General features: G+C 39.6%; 1 protein-coding gene across 2 annotated transcripts in view; it reads right to left on the reverse strand.

Moving 5' to 3' along the window:
• LOC124795145 (major facilitator superfamily domain-containing protein 6) overlaps window positions 1–23,631 on the reverse strand; it is a 142,171-nt gene that overhangs the window by 70,475 nt on the left and 48,065 nt on the right. For both annotated transcript variants that reach the window (XM_047259022.1, XM_047259023.1), the window contains exons 5-6: window positions 22,102–22,238; window positions 12,699–12,820 (exon numbers count right to left, since the gene is read on the reverse strand). In XM_047259022.1, the coding sequence (XP_047114978.1) occupies window positions 12,699–12,820; window positions 22,102–22,238 (259 nt within the window). The remainder of the gene's footprint in view (window positions 1–12,698; window positions 12,821–22,101; window positions 22,239–23,631) is intronic.

Consider the following 23,631-nt stretch of genomic DNA (forward strand, 5'->3'; position numbering starts at 1 on the left):
GGACGAATTTGGGGAAGACACGTTGACTCTTCATTGTTTTATTCACCAAGAGGCACTGTGTGCTGAAACAGTAGAGCTAGGTGGTGTAATGAAAGATGTCGTGAAGTGTGTGAATTTTGTGCGGCGTCACGGTATGAATCTTCGCCAATTCAAAGGATTCCTGAAAGATATGGAAGCGGAGTATGGGGATATACCTTACCACAGTACAGTTCGTTGGCTGAGTCGGGGAAAAGTTCTTGATGTTTTCTTTGCCATTTGTGAGGAAGTATCCCTTTTTCTCGAAATGAAAGGCGAAGAAATGCATTGTCTGAAAGATATAAAATGGATATCAGACCTGGTGATCCTATCTGAAAAAACTATGCATCTGAATAATTTAAATCTGTCATTGCAGGGGAAAGGGCAGCTAATCGTTGACATGCACAAACAGATCAAAGCATTCACAGAAAAGTTACATTTATTTGAGAGGCAGAGGAGTAACGGACATTTAACGTTCTTCAATCATCTTGGTTCTTTAAAACTACCTGAAGGTACTACTTTCGGCGATTACCAAGCAAAGTTAAAGCAGCTCATCATGTCATTTGAAACACAATTCCGAGACCTCACTAGTTTGGAAATGGAACTTAAGGTGTTGAGCACTCCTTTTTCAGTTTCCCCCGACGACTTGTCATTGTCACTTCAATTGGAGATTATTGATTTGCAAGATTCAACTTTGTTGAAAGAGAGGTACTGCAACACGTTGGATTTGTCACAATGGTATCGTTCATTACAGCAAAAACATTTCCCAAGCTTCACAACAATGCCGCTCAGATCATGTGCATGTTTGGATCTACGTATTGTTCTGAGCAGCTTTTCTCAGCAATCAAGAGTAAAAAGTAAGGAACGATCATTTCTTCAGGATGCAACAATGAAGGCCATCCACCGCATTAACACTGCGAACACTTTGAGGCCCGATATTTCCGATCTTTTAATGAAAAGAAAATGTCAAGCTAGAGAGGCCCAATAAATGTAGTGTGCAATTTCTTGTGAAACAGTTGTTTCTTATTTATTTCCTGAACATAATATTTCCTGGTGTAGCATGTCACCACGTCTTAGCAGCTAAGAGTATGAGGTTGTCGATCTTGTAAGACGCAGCTGGCACATCAAAGCACTTGCCTTGCCGCCTGCCTCAGCCAGCCGTGCCACGTGCCGACCCACTTGAATGGTCACAGCGAGCGACACGGCTCCCTGGAGCAGAGAGCACTCACAACGGAGCCAACAAGCTGGAACAGCCTGCTCTAAATTGTCCAAGATACATAATAGTTATAAATATGTAGGCCTCAAACTGTTTAATATGCTCCCTAAAATTGGACAAACAGTATCTAAAAATAAATTTAAGACAACATTGGGTCAATGGCTCAAAGGTAAAGCATTTTAGTCAGTTGATGAATATAAAGATTGTAATATGGCAGATTTGCTGTTTTAACATAGAGAAAGGTACCTCTGCCTGTAGTAGGACCTAAATTTGGAAAAACAATATCTAACATATAGGCATAATAGACCTATTTCGAGTGCTCTATATTTGTATCAATATCTTAGGATAATGACATAGTGTTATCAACATGTATATGATAATGACATAATGTCATCAACACGAATACTCCCCGCTTAATATAAATTTGTATAATGTTTCCTTTTTTATTGTAAAATTAACAATATATAAAATTCCAAATGTGTGCTATTGTACTACACTAACATTCATATGATTTATATATACATTGTTATGAGAATATAACCATCTTTATACTATAATTGAACATGTTGACGAAGTCCATTGTATAAGAAAATACTGAACGGCTAATAAAGATTCTTATTCTTATTCCTAGTCTTTCTGAGAGTTTTGTGGAATATTTACCTAAATGAAAGATGTTTCACAACAAATATACTATGTTATTTTTTATTTAGCTTTTATTGCTGAAAACTTGAAATAAAATTTAACAAAATTATTGACAAAATGACACAAAAATCGGAAAAAATCTGCCAAAATAGCTCTTTAAAAATGATGAGATCAGGCAAAAATTTTCACCACACACAGGTGTCTCTAACTATAGCTAAACTATCTCTTACCCACTGCTACGCTTGGATATCAGTACTTTTGTTATGATAAGTGAGGGTGAGTAAATAAGCTAGGAATTTTGCGATATGTCTGTGTATGTAGTGGTGTAGAGATTCATGTATAAACAACGAATGCAGCGCCGCTACGTAGGTACATAACGAATGTGTTTCTATTATTTTATTTATGTCTCATTTGAAATCATGTGTTATGTTTTCTAATTGTATTTAAAAATGCCTCAATTCATTGCATTCGTGCAGAAATAGCATTTTTAGGAGTTTCTCTGGTTCATACAGTACGGATGTGAGATTTTGCCACCGGAGCAACACACACCAACCTTTTCTCTCATCCATTTTAATGTGTTATGGTGCTACAGTTTTAATCTATCCCACCGTGATGACTAATTTATGATTAACGTAGACAGTTAATAGATCATAATGAAATGCATCCTCACCAAAAGTCTCCCTCATTCCACACGTAAAGGTACATCTCTCTGTCTGTCATACATCCTTTAAATAACACCACTGTTCTGAGTCTTCAAGTGTCTCGGAAGCTATAAGATATATATGATGCTCAGCATCTAAAATTCAACGGGCTTGTGACTGTTCTACTCTATAGCTCTTAGGCTGAATGACGTTCTGCATCAAAGTTCCAGTGGGCATGAGATTGGTCGAAGGTTTGTTGGATTTGCAGCTTCAGTTCTCTTAGAACTAAGCGCTAAATCAGACTTATGTTTGCGAGGCTTATAGTAATAATTTTAAATATGGTTCTCGGGCATACAATCCAATTTTATTGTTGTATCTCCACCAAAACTCTCCAGCTTGGCCAAGTGGTGTAGGAACTCAATATTACAAGCCACATGCACAACAACAATGGATTTGCACTGTCACAAAACAATCTATATACACTAATAGTCACTAACCATAGTGTCAGTCTGCACACCACACACATATATCATATTTTAAAATGTTAATAATACTCAAAAACACAACTTTACAAAGTAGCCTATTATCTTCCTCAGTATTCAAGCTACCTCCATACAAAATACCATCAGAATCTGTTCAGCAGTAGACTTGTGAGAACGTAACAGAGTGAGTTACTTTCTCAATTAATAATACTGGTATTAGTATGGAAGTATGGATTAAAAACATCGGGAATTGAACAAGCATTGTACTGATTATGTGGAATTGTATTATATACAACATACCAATCAATAGAAGTATTTTCAAAAATATAATAAAGTTCAAAAGCGAAAGAGTAAAGAGCTTTTTCAAAGAGTAATTATTGTTCCATGTTTAGCATTATATTCTTCAAATTAATAAATATGATGTACTAAACATTTTGGATAGTAAATTGTCTTCTTCATCTGGGTTCAAACTATCTCACGCCAAATTTCATGGATATCAGTTCAGCGATTTAATCGTCAAAACATAACAAGAGTTACTTTCAAATTTATAATATTAGTATCGAAGTATGGATTGGCATGAATTAAACACGATGGAGGATTGTGTAGTTTTTGTATTCTAGCCGTTACCCATGGCTATGCTTGCATATCCACAAAATGAAATTAGGTGTGCATATGGATTTATTGGCTAGGAGACCTTGCTTTGGATGTTTGGGAACTTGGTGTAAGTTTTTTTATTTGATGCCACTTCGATGACTTGCACATCAATGACGATAAAATGATGATGCGGACAATGCACACATTCTGACGCGAGCAGGAAAAAACCGATCTGGGAGGGAACTGAACCTGGAAATCCATGAGTGTGATACAGCAACCGTAACAGCATGACTACAAGCTGTTCATACAAATTTTAACAATTTTAGCGAAGGAAAGTTGCTACTCACCATATAGCAGAGATGCTGAGTCGTGATAGGCACAACAAAAAGATTCACACAATTATAGCTTTCAGCCATTAAGGTCTTTATCAGTAATAGACACACACACACACACACACACACACACACACACACACACGTCTGCAGTCTCAGAGAACCGAAACCGCACTGCGAGCAGCAGCATCAGTGCATGATGAGAGTGGCGACTGGGTGGGGGTGAGAAAGAGGCCGTGGTGGGGAGGGGGAGGGATAGTATGGTGGGGGTGGTGGACAGTTGAAGTGTTGCAGTTTAGATGGAGGGCAGGAGAGATGGTGGAAGGGGAGGGGGGGTGGTAAGTAGTGGAAAGGAGAGAAACAAAAAGAAATTAAAAGACTGGGTGTGGCAGTGAAATGATGGCTGTGTAGTGCTGGAATGGGAACAGGGTAACAGGGAGGGGGCTGGATGGGTGAGGACAGTGACTAACGAAAGTTGGGGCCAGGAGGGTTACGGGAACGTAGAATGTATTGCAGGGAAAGTTCCCAAGTGCGCAATTCAGAAAAGCTGGTGTTTGTGGGAAGGATCCTTATGGCACAGGCTGTGAAGCAGTCACTGAGATGAGGGATATCATGTTTGGCACCATGTTCAGCAACAGAGTGGTCCACTTGTTTTTTGGCCACAGTTTCTCAGTAGCTATACATGCAGACAGACAGCTTGTTGGTTGTCATGCCTACATAGAATGCAGCACAGTGGTTGCAGCTTAGCTTGTAAATCACGACTGCTTTCACAGGTAGCCCTGCCTTTTATGGGATAGGTAATGTTAGTGACCAGACTGGAGTAGGTGGTGGCAGGAGGATGTATGGGACAGGCCTCGCATCTAGGTCTACTACAGGGGTATGAGCCATGAGGTAAGGGATTGGGAGCAGTGGTTGTGTAAGGATGGATGAGTATATAGTGTAGGTTTGGTGGACAGCGGAATGTCACTGTAGGAGGGGTGGGAAGGTTAGTGGGCAGGACATTTCTCATTTCAGAGCATGACTAGAGGTTTATTTTATCACTACTTACCCCCCCCCCCCCCTTTCTCACTCCTGCCCTCTGTCTAAACTGCAGCACTTCAACTGTCCACCACCCCCACCATACTATCCCTCACCTTCCCCACCCCAGCCTCCTCCTTACCCCCACCCAGTAACCACCCCCATCATGCACTGGTGCTTCTGCTGACAGTGTGGTTCCAGTTGTCAGACTGCAGATGTGTGTGCAAGTTGAGTTTGATGAGTGTGTGTGTGTGCATGTGTGTATGTGTGTCTATTGCTGACAAATGCCTTAATGGTCGAAAGCTATAACTGTGTGAATCTTTTTGTTGTGCCTATCGCGGCTCTGTATCTCCGCTATATGGTGAGTAGCAACTTTCCTTCTCTAATATTGTTACATTCTATCCTGGATTTTCCACTGTTTGATTCATACAAATTTTACTGCAACAAAGAAGTTATGAGTGATGCATGATGCTCAACAGCTAAAATGTGATGTGGTTGTGACTAATGGAAGTATGGATTAAACACATAGAGGACTGTATAAACATTATATTCATTACACTGAATTGAATTATGTAGGACATATAACAATAAAAGTATTTTCACAAAAACGGTAAAGTTCAAAAGTCTAAGAGTAAATAGTTTTTTCAATGAGTAATTATTGCTCCATATTTTGTGTTATATTCTTCAAATCAACGAATATGCTGTACTGTATACTTTCTAAAGTAGCCTAAGTTCTTCCTCATCATTCAGGCTATCTCCATACCAAATTTTATCAAAATTGGTTCAGATGTTTGGGCGTGAAAGCATAACAGACAGAGGTACTTTCGCATTTATAATATTAGTACGGATTCACAACAGCATTTAGATCCGAACAAACAATACTGTAACAATAAGCATCACTGGAAAACCCGTTAACAAGCAGATAGAAAGACATACCTATGAAAATTAAAAAGAAATTATAGCACAAAAAAATAACAAGAAAGAAATGTTTAATTCCATTTATAACAAACAAATGCACAGGACTAACCACAGCCCATACCAAAATTCATCTGAAAAAATAGATTACAATGACAGTATCCAGCAATGTTATATGGATACATAAATAATAAGTAAAATAAGTAATAGGATCTTCAAAATATGTGAATAATACCAAAAGTTAAAAAATAGATGAAATTTTAAAAAAGAAAAAAAAAATGACGTACAGAAACAAAAAAAGTATAACTGTAGTAAAGATTAATACCAGAAGACCAACAATGATAAACAGAACTGCCTGTAAGCATATAATATCACTGGATTATCTGTCAAATAAGCTGCTACAAAAATACTGATATATCCGTTTCCACCCGAACCCACAATGATCTTGCGGGTTCAGTTTTTATTTTTTTATGACAAACTGAATCTCTTGCCTTGCTTCCTACCGACCTGCAACGATCGTGCAGGTTGTGCGCTACGCGTTTCTCATGTTTATGTTGCCATTCGGCGCCAACAGATTGCAGCACATGTTGTTTAAGTTGCTCAAGAAGTGAGCATTATGCCGGCGCCTGGTTAGTAGCTCATAATTAAGTTGAATTGAATTGTTTCGGAGATTTGCTGGCTCTGGTTATTTGTAATAGTGTGTACAAAGTTGTGATATTGATAATTATTAGTAACTTCATATCTTTGTACAGTAATTGTGCGTTGAATTTGTACTAGCACGATTGTGTGGGTTAGGTGTTGACTGTGTAACTTCATCCTCGAGTGGGTGTTTTAGATTGTGTCATTGGCCTCCCTATATTACTGCTTTTCATGCAGTTTTGAATGGGAAAGTTTTTTGCACATTCACGTTATTGTATGCAAGTTTATCAGACAATCAAATCGGTTCTCAATTAGAGGCTTCGGATTTGAGTGGTATTTCGTCAGATGAAGATGACGAGTTTGTTCCTTCTTCTTCAAATATTCAGCAGGCAGATGACTCGTCTGATGATGATTTGAGTGCCAAAGAAGTTCCTGAAGAGCGCAGGAGTTCACACAGTGTCACAGAAGGTGTCAGACCACTGCTTTTTCGGAGATCAAATTTTGTTCAGAAGTTTCACCCACCATACATTAATTACAGTGCTGTTGAGGTCAGTGACAAAGAGATACGATCTGAGTTACCTATTTCGTGTATCATACCCATTTTCTTACTAAAATGTCTTCTTTTTAATTCTAGAGTCCTTCACCAATTGGAACTCTTGCTGAATATTTCTGTGAATATTTCAGTGAAAAGTTTTTGAAGAGGCAGCAAAATATACAAACATGTATAGTGTTGCAAAGACAAGGAAATCCCTAGGGACTACAGCTAATGAACTGAAGGTGTTTTTTGGGACAAATTTAATGATAGGGTGCATAAGGTATCCTACGCTACCCATGTACTGGAAGAAATCTATTTCTTTATCAGCTATTAGTGACACTATGTCTAGAGACCGGTTCCTTGCACTCAGGAATAATGTGCACTTTGTTGATACTATAAAACCACCTGAAGAGGCTAAAACTAATAGACTGTGGAAAGTTCAGCCAGTGATCGACACAGTAAGAAGGTGATGTCACAGTTTGCCTCGTAGCTTTAACTACTACAGTATTGAAGAGCAAATGATCCCTTTTACTGGGTGTTGCAAAATGAAGCAATATGTTAAAGGAAAACCAAGGCCTGTAGGTCTTAAAAACTTTATCATGACCTCAGCATCAGGTATAGTGTTGGATTTTGAAATTTATCAGGGGGCTACTACACCTCTGGGTGATAAGTCATTAGGATTAGGCCCTTCTGTTATTTTACGACTAACACAGACTCTCCCACAAGGAAGTTTTGTTTATTTTGATAGGTACTTTACCACAATTCCTCTCTTAGCAAAGCTGAAGGAGAAAGGAATTGAGGCTACTGGCACAATAATGGTAAACAGAATTAAGAATGTTAATTTGAAAGTGGGAAGAATGAAAAGAGGAGAGTGTCATTCATATGTTAGAGCAGATGAAGCTGTAGTAATTACTGAGTGGCAGGACAGTCAGAGGGTCGTGACAGGATCCACCTGTGCTGGAATTGAGCCAAAATGTAAAGTTCAAAGGTGGTGTAAGCAGGAGGGTCACTATCTTGATGTTGACTGCCCTTTTGTAATTCAGCAGTACAATGCCAATATGGGTGGCGTAGATATTCATGACCAGCAGGTTGAGTGTTACCGAACATGGTTCAGAACCAGAAAATGGATACTCAAGTGCTTGCTGCATTTCATAGACCTTTCAGTGGTCAACTGCTGGTTTCTCTACAGAGAGCACTGTCATGAAAACCAGACTGCCAAAAAGAACATTATGGATCTGTCGAAATTTAGAATGTTTCTAGCTGAGGCTCTTCTGTCAAGTCCAGACAGAAAGAGGAGAGCTGAAGAGTTTGAAACACCATTGGATAATACGTTAAGTACCTCCACAAAAGGCAAAAGTTTACAAACCCCATCCGAAACCAGGTTTGGACAAGTGATATGATGGGTATGATCACTGGCCGACAGTGGATGATATTTTGTCACCATGAACATGTAAGTATGAGCGCTGCAGTTCCAGAACAAAGACAAAGAGTATAAAATGCAATCAGTACTTATGTCTTGCAAAAGGAAAGAATTGTTTCAAATTATTTCACGAAAAGTGAAGCAGTCTGAACCACGATTTTGTGTTACAAAATAAAATAAATAAAATTTATTATTAATTTTTTTGCCACAGAATATGATTTGCAACCTATGTAACATTTTTTATAATAACTAATAAATAAAAGTAATGAAAGAATAATTTTTTATTCAGAACTGTTCCTCAGGTAACTTATAATATCAAACAAATAGCAGGAATGCAGAGGATAATTTTGGTGAAATAAAACCTGACCCTCACGATTGTGCTTTGTTTCCCGCTACATTTTTTATGGAAGAGTTTTTTTTATTATTTTTCCCAGTGTCTACTATGCCCAAGTATACAGAGAATTCAACTTTATTCACCATTTTCAAAAAAAAAAGGTGTTCAGGGTGGAAAGGGATAATGAACATAAACTGACAACTACATAAAGTAATAAAACAGTTAAGATGATAACCAACCATTATTAGTACCAAAGGAATGTAATTAACAAGCAAATAGTGACATAACCACTGATATGTGATTGGAGGCTTTCCCAGCATATGTGATGTTTCCAGGGCTCTCGGGTGTCCAGCCGGTCAGTCGGGCTGACGGAGATAAATAACTCTGACAATGAGCAGACAGACCATTCCGCCAGAACCAGCTGACAATAGTGGAAAGTTTATTTGCCGAAATATCGTGGGACTTCAACAATCGCATCCGGCTGGACACACAAGAGCCCTGGAAACATAACCATTGATGTTGCATAGGTGTCAAGATCACCAGAAATACACGAAAATGTACAATAATGAAATTATTTAATAACTAACTATAAAATTAGAAATAATGTACCAAAATTGTGTACCATTTACTTACAGATAATCTGGTGTTGCCAATTTGGCCAAAATAGGCCTCTCGTAAAAATAAAATCAATCAACTTAGCAGCGTATTTGGGACTATAATTAAACAAAATCAATGTGTGTTTTCAAAGTTGTAAAATCCTTTTCCATACATCTGTTATACCTTATCACTTATCATTCCTTTTTCGATTTAAATGCAGGGAATACTGAAAACTATGGTAAGACTGTCCAAACTATTACAGAATTTCCAGCAAGCTTCAGGTAATGGTTCAGAGACAGGCTATTGTCCACCACTTAAGAGCACTCATAGCATTCAGTTAGTTTGAAAGATATCTGAAATAACAAATCTGCCATGAAGGTTTTTATTTATGTTGTTTCTGTTACTTTTTGTTGAGACTAACTATTTTCTTTAATGACCTCCTTCATGAATAACTGCAGTATTTCTTCTAATACTGAGTACAGAAGCTAAAGCTTTTCTGAACACATTGTGCTGTCATGACATCAGATATCCCTGCAGTTATTGCCACAGAAGCAGCAGTTACACGAGAGTATACACTGATGACTCAAAACATTGTGACCACTTGTTTAATAGTGCATTGGTCCACCTTTGGAACACAATACAGTAGTGATTCTATTTGGCATGGGATCCATGGTAGTTTCCAACAGGTACCTAGAAACATGTGTCTACATACTGGTCATGCAATTCCCGTAAATTAACAAAAGGTTGTTTGTGGGCCTAGAGCTCACACCTGATGGCATCACAGATGTGCTCCATGAGATTCAAACCAATCAGATTTGATGGCCAAGCAACCAACTAGAGTGCGTCACTGTGCTTCTCAAACCACTGTAGCATGATTCTGGCCTTCTGACACAGATTGCAAGTGGCTATTGGCTTCAGGGAAGATGTACAGCATGAAGAGATGCAAGTAGTCTACACTAAAATTCACATAGCCCACAGTGCCCAGAAAAACTATGTGGAAGGTCTTAAAACATTTTGGCTGCCCTGAACACTTGTGTTAAACTGATTCAAGCTTTCCATGATGACATGTCTGAGTAAGTGATATACCAGCATGAAACATCTGACAAATTCCCTATTACTAATGGGCTCAAACAAGGATGTGTCCTCATGCCAATGTTGTTTGCTCTGTACCTACAAGCCATGCTTTATGAGGCGTCGCCTGTAAACAAAGCAGGAGTAGAACTTAAATACAGATTTGATGGAGGGCTATTTAATCAGTCCAGACTGCACTTTAATGGGTTTACAAGCATCACTCAGGTAACTGAACTACAGTACACTGATGACAAAGCTTCTTCAGCTCTCACACCCGCAGAGCTGCAACTCTCTGTAAATTGTTTCAATACTGCATACAAATGGTTTGGCCTGATCATTAACATTCAAAAACGCAGGTAATAGCACAGCCAAACCCTGGAACTGCCTTTGAGAATCTCAGTATCTCTATTTCCAGCAGACATTTGGAACAAGTAGATCACTTCCTCTATTTCGGCAGTATATTATCAACTAACTGCTCGTCGGTAAAGGATGTGGAGAATAGGACACATGCTGCACATGTTCAAACCAATTCAATTGATCTTTCTAAATAAAAGTCTGACACTATGCACCAAACTGATGGTGTATCGAGCAGTTGTCATTTCTGATCTATGGCTGTGAAACCTAGAAACTATACTGCTGTGATCTTAAGAAACTAGAATGCTTCAACCAACAGAAACTTAGATACATTTTGAACATCAAATTGGGTGACTTCATATCAAACACTACAGTTCTTGAGAAGGTAAAGATGAATAGTATAGAAGCCACCATTATTGGTCACCAATTCACATGGATTTGACATGACCAGCAGATGAGAGGTAAATGACTTCCTTGACAAATTTTATATAGTGAAATGAGCACAGGTAAAAAGCCCTGTGGTGCTCCTCTGAAGCGTTATAAGGACTAATTCAAGGAGGACTTAAAGAGTCTTAACACTGACCCAAGTAATTGGAGTGCCTCAGCAGAAAATTGTAAAAATTGACCCACACCTACTTCAGCTGCTGTCTTACATTTTGAACAGGAACATCAGAGACAGCGAAACTAAAAACACCAAGAGATGCAAACTTTGGTAGGTACAGCCACACCCTCCACCCTCTATTATGTGTAATGTATGTGGCTGCATGTTTCATGCCATCATAGCCATCTCCAAGCCTGAACTGCCAAGCAATAATGGAAACACAGGAGAAAAATGAAAACTCTTATACGAGTATCAGCTGATGAGTTCACAGCTGTCAATTACTATCACAGGTATCAAGGAAGCCAAGATGAATGTCCCCATATCATAAAATTGCCCTCACTGGCTTGCATCCATGGTGCAGTGCATGTTTTGAGGATCCATTTACCTGAACCACAGCATATCTGGACAAAACATGCAACAAGAAACTTAATTCATTTGACCAGGTGGCAAATTTCCACTGGTCCATGAACCAATCTTGGCAATCTTGCACACACCACAAATGTAACTGAATATACCACTGGGTCAAAATGGGAACACACGGATGTCATCCACTGTGGAGACACTTTTTCACAATGCGTGCTGAAAAGTATGCTTCAAAACATTTGTACTTGCGCCAGCATTGTAAACTGTCAGACCAGCCACAACTCACCAGCTATCCTGCTTTACAAAGTGGATCAGCCTTTGACCTCCACATTCCGTGCTGAGGCACGAATGTCCAATACATTGTCACTCTCTCACAGTTTCATCATCCTTCAACCACTTTCTGCGAATGATTATGACAGTATCTTGTGAACAGCTGACCAGCTTTGCTGTTCCCAAGATGCTCATTCCCAGGTGCTGGGCAATAACAATTTGTCCTCTGTCAAAGTTCCTTATGTCAGTGGATTTCTCCCTTTGCATTTCACATCATCTCTGCACCACTCATACACTTTTCTTACTGCACGGTAGGCCTGCAACACCACCAGGAACCATCCAGTCTTGCAGTGGGATGTGGTTGTACCTTTTGTTTCATCACTGCACAATCTGCCTCTAGTGTAACTTTGTCAAATATAATATGATGGCGTATCAACAAAACGCCACATTCGTCAAATATGTACCAGTCACTCAGAACACTGCCACAGATACTAGATTCCCAGAGGAAAATAACTTAACATGATCATGACTTCACTGACAAGCCAGAAAACTGCTCCAAAGATGAGGTATGTATATCAGAAACTCAAATTTCTTCTAAGGCTCCATTTGAGTCATGCAGACACATCACGCAATGTAAAGAGTGAAACCAAACATACTTACCTGAGAGGAAGAAAAATGGTAGCTCTCCACCAAAACTCTGGACTCCATTTATTAAACCTTGTAGTGTTTTGACCCATTCATACGTCTCACAACCACTACTTTTTGCCAGATCTTCTATATGCCTATGAAACAGACCACCATTAAAGAACTTATGTATCAATGACACAAGGTCATACTTGCCAGAATAATAAATAAATTAGCTTCCATGGCATCATAACTGGATATAGGTCAAGTTAATATAATCAGTAATAACAGCAATAATTATTATCACACAATGTAATTGTACTGCCTGACAAAAAAGTGAAGCATCCAGAAGGGGTGGAGAAAATAAAATGAAACTTCACCAGATGAGAGAGATTGTGAGTTATTTCATGTATTACAAAACTGAACCAAATTTACAAAGAACTTAGCAGTAAGAGTCCATTTATCAGAATGACACTGCACCTGCTCTGGCCTCGAATACACACTGATTTGATTGGGAAGGTGTCATAACACCACTGTGCCCTCTCCTGAGGCAAGCTGACCCTCAACTGTTGTAACTGGTCCTTAATACTGGCACTGGAACAGAGCTGAAGTCGAAGCTGGTTTCACATATGCTCTATCAGGGACAGGTCTGGAGATCTTGCTGGCCACAGGTGTACTTCAACATCATGCAGACTGTTCAATCTGTCATGTGTGGATGAGCATTATTCTGTTGAAGAATGCCACTGTGATACTGTTGCATGAGACGTAATATATGAGGATGCGGGTTGTCCATGTTGTGCCATCATAGTTCCCTCAATCACCACCAGCCATGATCTGAAGGTGTACCTGATGGCTCCTCACACCACCATACTAGGAGTAACACTGCTGTGACTCTCCAAAATTTGGAAAAATGGGACCTCTCTCCAGGTTGCCCCAATTTCAAAGACGATGGTCATCCGAGTTGGTGCAGAACCATGATTCACTGCTGAACACAATGCAAAGCCATTCATAGGCATCACTACAGATGCAGCCATTTGTGTTGAGCTGTTAATGTCAGCTTACGCACGCAATGGTAATTCCCTAGTACGGCTGCTGCTAATCCCTGATCAACGGTGTGGGATGACACAGAATGCTGCAGGGATCCATTATTTGTTCTCTAGGGGCAGGTGCTGACCAAAACCTTGATGATGAGTCTGTCTGCCCTCCAGTTCCCATGCAGTCCATTGGGCCAGTGACACATCTGAATGCCCCACAAAACAATTTAACCTGCCAGCCAAGTACAGGACCACAAAGAGACCCCTTTCAAATATTGTCAGGTGTTGGTAACATCGTCTCATTTGAGTACAAGGAATCTTTGAATTCCTTGCAGTGATTACTCAACGTCTGACCCCACTCACACTTCTTATATACTCTACCTACATTGTTAACAACATAAACAGGGACAACACTAATGCACTCTAGTGTCATTCTACCTATCACAGAGAATTAATTTAATTGGATAGATTAAAATGTACCCGCCAAGTGGCGGAAGAACACACACATAAAAGAAGGTTGTAATCAGGCAAGCTTTTGGAGCAAGTGGCTCCTTCTTCAGGCAGAAGAGTTGAAGGGGAAGGAAGACGGCTGAAGGAAAAGGACTGGACAGGTCTAGGAAAATGGGTAGTTTTTGGGAAAGTCACCCAGAACCGCGGGTCAGGGAAGACTTTTACTGCACAGGATGAGAAGGAAAGACTGATTGTTGGGGACTGTATCAGGTGAGATTTGAAAACCTGAGAGCTTGAAGGTGGATGACAGGGTAATATGCAAGACAGAGATTACTGCTTAAACATCAGGCATGAGTTAGTAACAATGATAACAATGAAAAGTTGAGTGCATTGTACGTAACAGAGGTGGGAGGGGGGCAGTGAAAAAACAGACAGGTAAGACAATGAAAGATGTAGAAAACTAAAATGGAGTAAAGAAAAGAGTAGTTACTGTGAAGAAATACTGAGACAGAAAAAAAAAATGTAAATTAAGGCCAGGTGGGTGGCGAGAACCAAGAACATGTTCCTACCTGTGGAGTTCTGAGAAACTGGTATCTGTTGAACAACTCCCCCATCTGTTTCTTCCACTGGGTGATTTCAATGCCTGTAATGTATTACGAGTCTCAAACTGGAATTCCCCTGGAAGTCAAGTCTTAGAGAACCTCATGATGTCTCAGGAGCTGTGCATCCTCAACACAGGCAATCCCACTCATTTCTCGGCTGCTACTGGGTCATCCTCAGGCATCGACCTCTCTTCCTGCTCTCCATCCCTTGCAGACTAACCACAGTGGAAGAAGCTGATGACCTTCATTCAGGTGAGCACTTCCCACTGTGGATCCACCTACCGGATGAAGGATTGGTTAAACCGAAGCCACTGGAATGGATAATCAGTGAGGCTAACTGGGTATTGTTCAGACAGCGTGCTGTGCTTGAACACCCCAAAGTGTACAGGAATTGGTGGACTGCCTCACATGAGTAATCCATTATGCTGCTGACCTATCTCTCCCAGTGCCCTCAGGTCATCTAGGTGGCCTTGGTGGGCAGATGAGTGCCATTTGGCAATCCAGAACAGTCATGTTTAAATGCCAGGCAACAGCAGACAACCTCAGAGCCTTTTGAGTCATGAGGGCCAAAGCTCAATGTGTCATTAAGGAGAGCAGGAAACAATCTTGGCAAGTGTTCCTGGCCTTTATCAACCATTCCACTTGTTCTGCTTAAGAATGGGAAGCCACCTGGAGGATTTCCAGTTAACAAAGTTGTTTACCAGTACCAGGAGTGCTGAAACAGGTGTCTCTGAACAACACCCAGACACATTGCTCAGACAGTGGCTGAGCACTGTGCAAAACTACTCCCAATGCAAGCCAGGATCCGGTGTCTTGTCACTACTGTTCGGCTATCGAGAGGGGCCCATTGGATTTCAGATCCAACACTTCTGAGTCGTACAGCCTCCTTTCTCCATGTGGGAGCTGGAATCAACACTGTTTAAGACTCGTAACACTGCAACCGGTTATGACCAAATCTGGTACTGCATTTACCAGTTGCAGCAAAAGAAAACCACCTCGAATGTTTTAATCCTATGCGGTAGATGGACAACCTCCCAACTCAAGGAGCGAGGCAATTCTTATACCTCTCTTCAAACCAGGAAAGGACTGCATGTGTCCCAGTAGTTAGGAGTATCGTCTTAACGAGGTATGTAGGAAAAACTCTGCACCAAATGGTTAACCGTCGTCTGGCCTTGTTAAAGAACAGGCAATTCCTTAGCCATTCTAAGTGTAGATTCTGGAGATCTCAGTCCTCTGTCGACACTCCAACCCTGCCAGAGGCAGCTATTCAGCAGGCTTTCCTATGTGACCATCACTGTATCATCATATCATTTGATGTCAATAAGGCATACGGTACTACTTGGAGACACAGTATTCTCATACAGCTGCATCAGTGGGGCTTTTGTGGGCACTTCCACATCTTCCTACAGTCTTCCCTGTCTTGGCGGTATTTTAGGATCCAAGTTGGTGATATGCTGTCCACCATGTTGAGCAGGAGAATGGTATCCTTCAGGGCAGTGTTTTATGTGTTACCCTCTTTACCATAAACAACATCACATCTACTGTAAGGAAAATTGTACTGTGCTCCTTATTTGTGGACAATTTTGCTGTTTTCTGTTCCTTCTCTAGAGCTACAACAGTGAGCCATCAGTTGTATCTTACATTGTGGATATTAGAGGAGTGGGCTGCAAAGACAGGTTTTCAGTTTTCTGCAGATAAGTGTACATGTGTTCATTTTAATCATTATTGTCATATTTTTAATTTACCTGACTTGTATGTGAGAGACACCATTCTGCATTTTAGAATGTCAGTGAAGTTTCTGGATCTCATTTTTTATTCCAAATTTTTGTGGTTCCCACACCTGAGAAACCTCAAAGCCAGAACCCTCAAGGCACTGAACATCATAAAATGCCTTACGCACACATCTTGCAAAGCAGAAAGGGTGAATCTGCTCCAGTTTTGCAGGGCTTTCATTGCTCACAGTTAGATTATGGGTGCACCGTGTATGCATGAGCAAGGCTGTCTTATTTGAAGATCACTGACGCTGTCCGTCATGGTGGGATTTGGCTGGGCGTGGGTGCTTATAGGACCAGCCCCATACCCAGTCTCTATGTTGAGGCCAGTCTATTGCATACTGCAGAGGTAAACACAGGGAGCAGAAAGCAATCTTCTCAGCCACTTGAAATGCAATGGCTACAGCTTGTATGTAAGTAACCAAGGAGAGAACAGATGAGTGGTGTGTTATTGACAAACACAGCAACACCTCCCTTGGCTCCATCCCCAGTCAAGTCACTCTTTCGCTGGAGGGCATAGCCCAATAACACAGTGGCTTTGAAATGTGTTTCCTGTAAACAAAAGCACAGGAGCTGTGCCCTGCCAAGAGTTTCAGTTCCTCCACATGAGTCATGAACCCATTCATGTTCCACATGATAGATGGCTTCCATACTACAGTGGAACATGTCCTTTTTCAGCTCCATTGTAAAGTGAATGTTTCCACAAATGGGATTTAAACGGTCCAAGAATTGATTACTTTTCTCCTCACCACTGGGTCACACTACGGAAGTGTCCTCCATATAGTCCCAAAAGATGATAGGTTTAAAACTTGCACAGCCCAACATCATCTCAAAATCTTCTGTAAAATGGTTGGCCACCAAGAGAGATGAAGGGCCTTCTATGACAAACCCATCAATTTCTTGATGAAATTTATTACTAAACAAAAGAAGTTAAGTTGAGGGAGAGTACATGTTGACGTAAGGATATGTTTTTTTAAATATTTTACAATCAAGGACAAGAACTTAGCAAGTAAATAGTGACACAATGTCACAGCCACCCATACAAATTTGAACAGCTGAGCCTCAGAGTTTTAAGCCTGCTGATAAACGTGCAGAATTTGGGTGAGGGCACTTCCCAACAAAATTGTAAATGTTAAGTGAATAGGTGAAGCTGGGGGTGGTCTTCTTTCACTTTCCGCTCTTCAATTGCAACCCAGTGAGGAAGGGGGACATATTGTTACATTGCCCATTTACTGCACTTGCACAGAGGAATCTTGCCAAAAGAGGAGCTAGAGTTCCTTGGGATATCACCAGAACAATGACAAGCTTGAACACCCATTATTACGCAAGCAGACTTTACTCTCTGTAGATTGTCATCTCCTGATGAAAAAGACTGTAATAATCTTCAAAAGTTTACAGCTTCGCTCCAATATGATTGTGTTCTGAACATCAAGAAAATTTTATACGAGGAAGCCACTATGAAAAACTTCAACGTCTTTTGCCACTTTTAGCATCCATGAGTTGTGACATGGTCACTGTAGAGTTCTCCCATGACCCAGGAAATATTTATTTTATTACAATTCCAGCCATAGAAAAGTTTGTTCACCAATGAGGTTATTAACTTCAATGATGACCATCTTCGGACCTATAAATTATATGTACAGAGATACATAAATATATCTATATTCCACAAATCCAGAATCAGAAATAAATTTAAGCATTGCGGAAACATTCCCATAGGTGGAGAGATGTAGTATACTAAACATACCACACCGTTACATGTAGAGATGGTGTGACAGTACAGGCCCCAAGAAAGCAACTTTTAAACTTCAGGAGTGCACACAGCCATGAACACAAAGTTTGTTATGCCCTATGTGACAGTTGTCGGCATGCAAGCTCATGTTTGAGAGATAAGAGGGATGGCAGCAAGCCATGTGGTGGCTGAGTGTGGCTGCCCACAACAGCAACAGCTTTGTAGTTTGCCCGCTAGATTTCGACACTCTTCGAGCTCTGCTACTGTATTGGATATCATGTATCAGAAATTCTGATACTAGATGATGACTTGCTCACTCTAAAAGTACTTGGCCGGTATTTTCAGTGCTCAAAAGCTATTGGGGAGAAAAATGAGAGACTAAAGCATCATGTTAAAGACTGAAAAATCAGGTAACTTCTAACAAAATGTGAACCCAGTAAGATACCGGAAAGCCAGTACAACAGAAATAAAGGGAAAATTATAGCGAGTATGATGGCATAAGTGTGTCCTCGGTTTGATGAATAGTTTTTAAGTTATTCTGTGTTAAACAACTTATAAACTGTATGAACCTTACAAAATTTTAACTTGGTGACAACTACACTCATAAATAAAGTGTCAATCAATAGATAGATCTGGTAGAGACCTATTAGAGAATTAAACCAAAATTGCAAAAAAAACATTAACATTTCTGAACTATAGGCCGGAACGTGTATTCCGTGCTGAAAATCGGCAAATTTAGCCACATGATTAATTTATACCATAAAATTAACAGCAGCATTACAGAATAAAAATAGTTAGGGCAGTAGAAATAGGTTTGTAATTAATTGTTTACATTTGTTAACAATATCATCACAAAAAGTAATGTTTTTCATGTTAAAAGTGTAATTTATATGCAAAAACCAGTGTGCATTTACTAAACATCATACCAGCACTGAAAAGCTGGTAAAATTTGGAAGTGATTTCACATACAACACTTGTATACATCAATAAATTTATATTTTTGGAAGCAAATATACGTGATTTAACACGTGACCCATGCAATAGTATAAATACCCAGCCACCATCTTGCCTCAGTGCAGGCTGGTTTGGGCTGTATTCACAAGCAGTCTCCGTGTGACTTGTATGGGCAGCGATTATGTCATCTTGTGAAAGTATTGAGAGTTTTCTAAGTGTCGAGTTGTGGAATTAGAAAATTTTCACATGTATGTCACCAGTGAACATTCAGCAATATTATTGAACTGTGGACACCAGGGAATGATTGGGAACTCCGAATTTTTACCATAAATCTGGATTTGGACTTGTGATTTTTGCCAGTTAGCGTCTGAGAACTTTAACTTGAATTGGGACCAGGCTGGACTTTACAATTTTTCGCGATTTTGGAGTAAGTGGGGACATAGCTGAGATACTGCCTGGTTACTTACATTCTTGCATAGGATACACATTCATCCTTGGAAGTTGGTTAAACTCGTTACTGCCGGTCATAAGGAAAATAAATCTACTAATTTTATGAAACTCGGATCCTTGACAGTTGTGACGTTATTATGCAAATCCCTACCTGCAGTATGTTGAATAATTTGGGCCAATATGATGAGTGAATGGATGGTTTTCAAGTTAGCCAGTGCACATAGGAATTAGTGGGCAGTGGAGTACAGTTACAATGTTACAATGAAAATGATTGGTTGTGCAAGCTTCACCACAAAGCTATAAAATTTGAGTATCTAAGCACCACTGCAACATCTATGTTGACACTTTGAGGAAACACATCAGACTGTCATAAAGCGACAAGTGCCTTATCGGCAATCTGGCACAATAGATATATGAACACACTGCCAAACATAATATCCCTCATCTCAATGACTGCTTCACAGTCTGTGCCATAAGGATCCTTCCCACCAACACCAGCTTTTCTGAACTGCGCAGGTGGGAACTTTCCCTGCAATACATCCTATGTTCCTGTAACCCTCCTGACCTCAAACTTCGTTAGTCACTGTCCTCATCCATCCAGCCCTCTCCCTGTTCCCATTCCGGCACTACACAGCCATAATTTCACCACCACACCCAGTCTTTTAATTTCTCTTTATTTCTCTCCTTTCCGCAACTTACCCCCTCCACCCTCCCCACCTTCTCTCCTGCCCTCCATCTAAACTGCAACACTTCAACTGTCCGCCACTCCCACCATACTATCCCTCCCCCTCCCCACCCCAGCCTCATCCTTACCCCCACCCAGTCGCCACTCTCATCATGCACTGGTGCTGCTGCTCGCAGTGTGGTTTCAGCTCTCTGAGACTGCAGACGTGTGTGCAAGTTGCGTTTGCATGAGTGTGTGTGTGTGTGTGTGAGTGTGTGTGTGTGTGTGTGTGCGCTGCTGACAAAGGCCTTAAGCCAAAAGCTATAACTGTGTGAATCTTTTTGTTGTGCCTATCGCGACTCAGCATCTCTGCTATATGGTGAGTAGCAACTTTCCTTCTCTGATATTGTTACAATAGATATCACTGCTACATCTCAGATAACAAGATTTAAATAGCAGTATTCTCTTGGATTAAGTGTACAATATACTTCCGACAGGAGTTAGTGCAACTATGCTTACATACTTCAAAATTAAAAAGAGGAAGTATGCTTTAATAAATGTAATATTAACTATGTTGCAAAAATTACACAACACTTATATTACATTACAATGCAAATGACAACTGAAACACAAGCTCTGAAGTTTGTTAATACATACAGTACAACAAAACTAGATTGCACACTCTGCAACCGTACAATCCACTTGCCAATCACAATAGGTTATGGCTCCAAAAAAATATCTGATATGGCATGCAAATGTGCCCAATTAAGGATCAATCAAAACCTCAGTATGTATGTACTGTGTATATCAGAAAAGCTATGTAAATGTAGTTAAAACACACACCAATAATGTCAAATGCAGTGGTCAAAACCGAGTAAAATGTAAAAATGAATGGACTGTTACAACACAAAGCTCACATGAAATATATAGGCCATCAAATAGCAAAATGAAAAACAAAAACAAATTGAGGAAGGACACACAGGCATGCTGTAAAATATAAAAGCACCATACAACATAATAGTGAAAAATAAATATGAAATTTGTTGTCAACAAAAGTCATTGTAAAAACTTTATATATGCCTCGTGACCTCTTAATAGGGGAGAACTGTCACTGTCTTATTTACATTTAATGATGTGAGACCTTCTGCACAGTATATGTTATTACCAACTGATAACATGTGTGTTTGGCTAAAAAGAAAGAAAGTTAGCATCAAAACATAAACTCAAGAGACCAAGTCGATCAACAGGAGTGTTAACACAAGCTAAGATTCAGTTTATATTCAAGGTGTGTTACTTGTCGTTGCATGGCAGTCTAACTTGTTTCCTCAGAGTGTCAACATGTATGTTGTAGAGGGGTTTACATACTCAGATTCTGTGGCTTTGTGATGTGTAACCATTTTCACTGTACTATCTATAAACGTAATGAAACAATGTGTTTGGTATACCACATCTATCCAGCTACAGGAATGTTTCCACGTTTGTTAAATTGATTTTTGATTCTGTATTTGAGTAATCTGAATATATTTGGGCATCAATCTACCTCTGTATTGTATATCTATGGGTTTGAAGGTGATCATCATTGACTGAAATTAATAACCTCATTGATGAACACTTGTGGTCTGCAAATGGAATTATAATAAAATAGGCTTTCCATTAGTTTTATAATAAAATAGGCTTTCCATTAGTTTTCAGAATTATTTAATTCATAGCCATTAGTCAGCTACTACTATTTAATAAAAATATTGCTCTTTGTGTTTGATAACAGAAAATTACACACTCACCAAAACAAAAACTGCCACACCATAGCAGTGCACAGACCAACAGCAATAGTCCATATCAAGAAGACAACAATTCGGATTTCCGTGAAAAGCCTCCCAACATCTCGAATAATACTAGCAGACAGCTTAGTCTGGGTGTACTAAACAAACAGAAAACCACATTAGACTTTATTCTTTCCATACAGACAAAAATTAAAGGAAAAAAATGTATACAAACACTAATTCAGTAAAAAAGTTAGACACTGAAAAATGTTTGCAAATTTTACTTTAATCATTCATGAAAGACAATGCTGTTAATATTTACCAACTATTACTAAAACAAAAATATCCAAGCTTACCTAAACTACGACATAAGATGTAAAGGAATGTTCTGAAGATAACTAAGGCAACCCCTGATTTTTAAACAATGCATCATTTGCAGTTAACATGTTAATGACTACTTTCTTCCCCTACATTTTCTATTGCATCACAAGCTGCTCTTTCAGTGTTGGTATGAACTGATTTTACTAAAACACAGACAGTAGAACTCATGCTCATCTATTATTGTACCTGGTACCTGAAAACATTCATAACTGCCATAATAGAAATGATGGTTTTCAAGTAAGAGCCATAGTGGTACGACATTATCCACTAGCTATGAATTTTTTAAATGAACCTTTGAGCAATATAATTTATTTACGTATCTATCCTGCCTTGCAAGTATGCATTATGTGTAATGACATTAAGTGCAGTGGCAGGAAGAAAACAATTTCTGGTTAGGACAGTACAGGGTTATCAACGCAAAATCAAAATGGAGTGCAGGGGTAGACCTAATGACGATTAAGAGAACAGGGATGCAAGTAAGCTACAGCACAATGGACACATTATTGTAATCAAATAACACAAAACCAGTACCCACCACAGCAGTACAAGTTTATATGCCAATTAGTTCTGCAGGTGATGAAGAAATTGTAATGAGATGATGAGATAAACAAAATTATTTGGTACTTAAGGGAGATGAAAATTTAACTGTGATGGATGACTGAAATTTGGTAGTAGGAAAACCAACAGAAGGAAAACTAGTACAATGTAGTTTGGGGGAAAGGAATTAAAGAGGAAGTCACTTGCATAATTTAACATTCACTCACACGTGGTTTAAGAATCATGAAAAATGGCTCTGAGCACTATGGGACTCAACTGCTGAGGTCATTAGTCCCCTAGAACTTAGAACCAGTTAAACCGAACTAACCTAAGGACATCACAAACATCCATGCCCGAGGCAGGATTCGAACCTGCGACCGTAGCGGTCTTGCGGTTCCAGACTGCAGCGCCTTTAACCGCACGGCCACTTCGGCCGGCTTAAGAATCATGAAAGAAGTGAATATGTGTAACAGGCATGGAGACAGTAGATCACTTCAGACTGATTATGTAAGGGTAAGACAAGATTTTGAAACCAGATTTTCAACCACGATACATTTCTAGGGGGCAGATGTTGACATTCACCATAATTTATTTGTTATGAACTGCAGATCAGAGCTGAAGAACAACAAGAAG

The sequence above is a fragment of the Schistocerca piceifrons genome, chromosome 4, assembly GCF_021461385.2.
Source record: "Schistocerca piceifrons isolate TAMUIC-IGC-003096 chromosome 4, iqSchPice1.1, whole genome shotgun sequence".
Lineage (NCBI taxonomy): Eukaryota > Metazoa > Arthropoda > Insecta > Orthoptera > Acrididae > Schistocerca > Schistocerca piceifrons.